At 56.6% G+C, this 6,000-nt stretch overlaps 1 protein-coding gene across 6 annotated transcripts in view; it reads left to right on the top strand.

Moving 5' to 3' along the window:
• The window catches only part of ZMIZ1 (zinc finger MIZ-type containing 1), a 235,938-nt gene extending 230,177 nt beyond the window's left edge, over positions 1-5,761 (top strand). For 5 of the 6 annotated variants that reach the window (XM_027593382.2, XM_027593417.2, XM_027593400.2 and 2 more), the window contains 2 exons: positions 164-421; positions 1,900-5,761. In XM_027593382.2, coding sequence (XP_027449183.1) covers positions 164-421; positions 1,900-2,007 — 366 coding nt within the window. In that variant the 3' untranslated portion in view covers positions 2,008-5,761. The remainder of the gene's footprint in view (positions 1-163; positions 422-1,899) is intronic. The other variant, XM_027593427.2, reaches the window with a different exon arrangement.
• The last annotated feature ends 239 nt before the right edge of the window (positions 5,762-6,000 follow it).

Genomic DNA, 6,000 nt, shown 5'->3' on the forward strand with positions numbered 1-6,000 from the left:
TGCAAAACAACAACAACAAAGCATTGAGCTTTGGTAAGGGGGTGGCTTTGTTTTGGGGGTTTGTTATTTTCCCGGTTTTGTTTGGTTTTCATTTCTCCAGGCATCTCGTCGCTGTACCTCGTCACCTCACATTTCTTTTCTCCTGCTCTCTCCTCCTCCACAGATGCCACACGCTGGCAGTTCTGACCAGCCCCATCCCTCCATACAACAAGGTTTGCACGTCCCACACCCCAGCAGCCAGTCAGGGCCTCCATTACATCACAGTGGGGCTCCTCCTCCTCCTTCCCAGCCTCCCCGGCAACCGCCACAGGCCGCTCCCAGCAACCATCCACACAGCGACCTGACCTTTAACCCCTCCTCAGCCTTAGAGGGTCAGGCCGGAGCGCAGGGAGCGTCCGACATGCCGGAGCCTTCGCTGGATGTAAGTTGGGGTCACCACTGGCCTTGGCCTGGGACTAGGCCTGGTGCCGGGACCTGCCCAAGCGCAGGGGTGGGTGTTGAGGGCTCAAGGCCCAGGGTGGAGGAGGTGCAGCTGTGAGGGGGTGGGTGGGTGGTGGGTGGGCCTAGCCAGCCTGCCTCCCCTGGCTCCAGAACCAGGGGACCCCCCAGCAGGGAAGCCTCCCCGAGGGTCCCAGCATCCTTTCCCTGACCTTGCCAGCGCCTGCCCTCTGGCCCCCTCGGCCCCACCCCACCTCCCCCCCCCCCCCCGCCGCCCCCAGGCCCTCACAGAGTCCCCCTGGGGCAGGGTTCTGGAGGAAGCACAGGAAGGCCCCTGCCCTTCTTCTGACCCCCTCCCCGCCACCCCCACCCCCCACATCAAGCTTGCCATCTCAGTGTCCGCCACACTCTGGCCTGAGGCAGGGGAGGGGCTGGAGTGACAGGGTCCCTCTGTCTGTGTCGCCGGTTTGTGTCTGTGTCCAGTTTCCTGTCCGTGCGTCGTCCATGCCCTGTGCTTCTGCTTGCTCCATCGCTCGCTCTGAGAAAGGACCAGCCTCGGGTCGTGCCAGGGTTCCTGGGGCAGAAGTGGGTGCCTGAGATTCAGGGGTCTCCCACCTTGGGACCCGAGTGGTCTGGAAAGTGGGGTGGAAGGAGGCTCCCTGTGATGGGGGCCGGGCAGCTGGCTAGAGGCCCCTGCCCCTCCCCTCCCGTCCCACACCCCTGGGCTGTAGGTTCCCGGAGAGGAATCCGCTCTCTCCTCAGCCGCTGCCGTCTGCACGCCCCAGTCCCACTGTCACCCTCAACCCCGGCAGTGTCCGGCTTCATGGTGAATGGGGTTTATTCAGCGGTGCGGCCATCTTGAATTCTCACCCAGCTCTCCAGCCCAGACCAGGCCAGTGGGGCTTTTAGGTTCATGAGGATCCCCAGTGTGACAAAAAGGCTCCAAGGGCCTCACAGTGGAGGAGGGCAGGGACAGTGTGCAGCCTCGGCCCCGGGGGCCACTGGGAAGGATGGTGCTATGCTGCCCTCCAGTCGTAGGCTCACCAGGGAGCAGTGAGCTCTTGAAGGAAGGTCCAGGGTGGCGAGAGCAACAGGCACCACGCGGCCTTACGTGCAAAGCCACATGGTTCCGACTGGGAGGCCCATGTGACCCACACCTCCTCTGGGCAGGGTCTTGGGGCCAGAGGCACAATGGGATCAAGAGAAAGCCCCTTGATGCCATGAGCCTTCCCAGCTGGTGGGCCAGGGGCACCCCCCTCCCAAGCTGGGAATAAGCACGGGTATGCCTCAGACTAGCACTGTGGCCTGGATGCCTTTGAGGACAGCCAGCATGGTTAGTTTCCCCTGTTGGGCCAGGACCCCAGGCAGCGGCTAGAGGGCATGTGCCCCTGCAGTCCTCACCCTGGGCCAGCCCAGCCCCTCAGCTGACACCTCATCTGGGCTTCTGTACTTCTCTTCCAGCTCCTTCCAGAACTCACAAATCCCGATGAGCTCCTCTCGTACCTGGATCCCCCTGACCTGCCGAGCAATAGTAACGATGACCTCCTGTCTCTCTTTGAGAACAACTGAAGCCCGCTCCTCCATTGGGGCCATCCCTCCCCACTCTGCCTCCTTCCCCGTCTGTCCCCCACACACTTTACCACTGGGAGCCCATGCCCTCAGACCGCCCCTGCTGCGGCCTTCTCAGAGCAGAGGGGCGGGAGGGTGCACTGTGAAGGCTGTGTGGGTCTGGTGCCCATGCCCAGAGCAGGCCCTGAAGATGACCCTCGCAGTGGGGAACCGGCCCAGCGAGAGGGCACACGCTGATGAAGGCTTCCTGTCCCTCCGTGTGTGCTGATTCCAAACGACCCTCCAGTGCCCCCGAGGTTCTTCCGGTTTCTAAACTGTAATCCTGCCTCCCTGCTTCCTGGCCCAGAGCCTCCTTCAAGTGACTGTGAGCCTGAGAGAGGGGCACCCCGAGACCCAGGCAGCACCCCCCCCCCGAGCCTTGGAGGAACAGTGACGGTTGGCGGCAGTGAGAACGACCCACCCTCCACCACCACCACCACCACCCACCACAGAAAAGCACAAACCTCTGGGAAAGAGAACTCTCTCAGGGGCCAAGGCCGTCACTTTGACCCCTGACCTCTAAGCCGAGATACCCTGTAAAAACACTCCTCTCTCAGAAAGCAGAGAAAAGGACAAGATTCTGTGTTTGAGAGAGGGTGTGCCATTCCTGCTTGGGGACTGGTGCGCAAGGGGGTCAGGGCCTCCTCAGAGCCAAGACAACGCAGCTGGCCCCACGACCTCTGGACTCAGGCCGGGGCGGGGGTGTGGGGGGCAGAGAGAGAGTACCCAGCCGAAAATATTGTGCCCTTAGTTGGGGGGCAGGGGGATGCCGCCAGCCGGAGTTGGATGGGAACGGCAACCTACAACTTTTGCTCCAAGCCGCTCCCTGTTTTTAAATGACAATGTAATGAAGCTACGAAGTCATCTGAGAAAAGGGACGGTGGACTCAGTCGGCAAGCAAACCATTTCTCTCCATGCATCCTGTTCCCTTCCTCCTGCCCCAGCCCACCTCTCCCAGACTGTTACGTGGGACACCCGCCTCCCTCTGCCCCCGTTCTCTGTCCACCCTGCCAGCCGGGGGCGCCGGTGGAGAAGCGGGAGGCTCGGGGCACCTGCGCGCGCTCGGCAGCAGGAGCCCCGGGCTTCGGCACCTGTGCGGCCCAGCTGCCCCATCTGCCCCTGTGCTCCAGGCTGCCCCAGCTGCAGCCCGGTCCGTCACCACACGTGCCGGAATGTGCCCGCAAGCATCCCGTGGTGTTTCCGTGCCGCGCTTGGCTGCCGGCTTCTCCCTTCCTCCGTGTCCCTCTGCCACACTCCTGCTCGCTCGAGCAGAAGCAGCCTCTGGTTGTCCCTCCACTGCTTCGCTCCATCCGGCTTCCTGCTCTCGGAGTCTCCCGGGGAGCTTGTGGGGGCGTCCGTTTTGTTTGGGGGTCCTCTGTGCCCCCCCCAAGCCGCATGGCCTGTGATGCTGCTGGGCCGTCAGGTCACTTGGGTCACGTCTGTGAATTCGTTGCGCCCCTCCCTGCTGCTGCCTGGGGCCTCCTGCTTTCCGTCCACTGTCCCGCGTTCTCAATCTCCGTCTCCCCTCCCCCCCCCCGTGGCGGGTGGTCCCCAGCACTCCTCTGGATTTGACCAGAACGGTGGCCCCAGCTGTTGATTTCCCAGTCACTGTACCAGACGGCCAGCACAGGGTTTTCTGTAGGAAAGCTGCCGTGGTCCCGCCCCCTTTTCCTTTGTCCCATTGTCGAGGTTTTTTCAGACAGTGTGGTGTTCCGTATGCAAATCAATTATTTTAAGAATTGCTTTTGTAAATATCTTTGTGAATATTTTAGTATTGTCTTTGATAATATTTGACATTTTCATGACCTGGTTATAGCCTTTGCTGGTGTTTTTAAAATACCTTGACTCAATGACAAAGACCGAGTCCTTTTTTTTAAAAAACAACAAACAAAAACAAAAAAGCAACCAGGGCTATTTGTACAGATGAAGGGACAAAGTACATGGGTGAGTGAGATCAGGCCGCCCACTGCTTAGAGCCATCCCCAGTCGGCTGGTGGGGACTAGACGATGCCAGGTAGCATGTGGCCATCCTGGCCCGGTGGCCAAGAGCCCTGGCGGGTGGCCACACTCTGTGTTAGGCCATCTGGGAATGTTCTGCCCCAGACAGACTTACAAATGCCTTCCTTAGAAGTTCCTGCTTCCTGCTGTGCTACTTTTTTCCCAGAAAGGCCTGGGGTCCATTCTGGTTCTTATCGGGTGTCCCCACTCTGCTCACCGACCTACCCACAGCTTTCTAGTACAGAGGGTCAATCTGCTCCCCACAGCCCGGGCTCTGGGCACCTCCCTCAACCATCTCTGCATGGAAGCCAGGGCCTGGTTCCCTGAGGCAGGTTTCCTGGGGCCCCTCCCACGCGAACCTCCACCAGCAAGTTGGGCAAAGAGCTTTCCCGAACCGTGGTGCCTGAAGCCCGTGCTCTGGGGACATGCTCTCCCAGAGTGATTTTGGAGCCAGGCCAGAAGGGTGAGGGAGGCAGAAAGGTGTCCGGGGCTGGAGCAAGCCCCGGCTGGTGACAGATTCAGGTGACAACAGCCTCCCCGAGCCAGCGCGGCTGGTTCTGAACTCTAGGGAAGATGCTTCCCTCATCCTTTTGGACGACTACTTGGAGCCATAAGTAACCTCAGCAAAAACGAGGCCTCAGCAAGCCACTTCTCCATGACAAGCACCCACCCAGGCCGTAGACGCGTTTCTGCTGCCACTCCACGAGACGGACAGGGCGTCAGCGGGCAGGCGGGAAGGCCCGAGTACAGGCAATCACCCCATCTCCTTGGTTCGAAGCTTTACCCGTGTATCATGTTCCCTGTAGCCATTTTATTTTTTAAGAAACTTCTAATACTTTCTCCCTCACGGAAGCCCGAAACCCCCCAGAGAGCTACCCGTCTGCTCCCTCGACCTGACCATCTAGACAGGACGACGTCAGCAGCAGCGACTCAAGGGACAAGGGACGTGTGTACATATGTAAATGAGAAATAGAGACACGTTAACAGATGCATTCATTTCCCTTGGAATGTGTATTGTTTTTATTTTACGGAACAAAACAAAACAAAACAAAAAAAAAAAAGGCTTGGAACTCCATCTTAACGTGGAAAAACTAGATCCTGTTTGTTAGCGTTCGTGAGGTCTCTCTTCACATTTGTCTCATGTAATATACTCTGCCCCTGTGTGGAAAGGAATTTTTGTTCTGTTTTGTTTTTATTTTACCTACATGTACTATTTAGCTTCAGTGTACTAGTCCTGCCACCTGTGTATTTTTAGGGTGCTATGGAAATAATGAAAAGAAACGGGGATTTCAGAAGAAAATTGTAACCAAATTCATACTTTGTATAATTTTTTGATATCATGATTGCAGGTGATTCACACGTACACACATAAACACACCCACAGTGCAGCCTGAAGTAACCCCCACAGAAACTGTCATCGCCTTCGTACATCTATGTACAATGCAATCATTTCATACTTTAAACTGGTCAGAAAACTAATTGTGATTTCTAGTCTTGCAAAGCTGTATGTAGTTAGATGATGTGACAACCTCTAATATTTATCTAATAAATATGTATTCAGATGAAACCTGTATATTAGGTGTTCATGTGGTTATTTTGTATTTAAAGATCAAATTATTTGACTATTGCTAGACATTTCTATACTCTGTTGTAACACTGAGGTATCTCATTTGCCCATGTTAATTGTTTTTTAAATAAATTGACAAAAAACGAAGGTTTGGCGAATTAGCTATTTTGTGAATTGTAAGGAGTGGTTTGGGTGTTTGTTTCTGCTTCTAAACCACCACCCCTGCCTGATCACCCAGCAAAAAAAAAAAAAAACAGCAAGCGAGTGGGCAGTCAGGAGGTTTGGTGTTAATCTGGAGGAGCCCTTACCACGGGTGTCCCTGGAGGAGGCCCTGGGACCTGGGACCGGGTGATCATGTTCAGACCCCAGAGCCGCCTCCTGGTGGGACT

This window comes from Zalophus californianus, chromosome 15, assembly GCF_009762305.2.
Source record: "Zalophus californianus isolate mZalCal1 chromosome 15, mZalCal1.pri.v2, whole genome shotgun sequence".
Lineage (NCBI taxonomy): Eukaryota > Metazoa > Chordata > Mammalia > Carnivora > Otariidae > Zalophus > Zalophus californianus.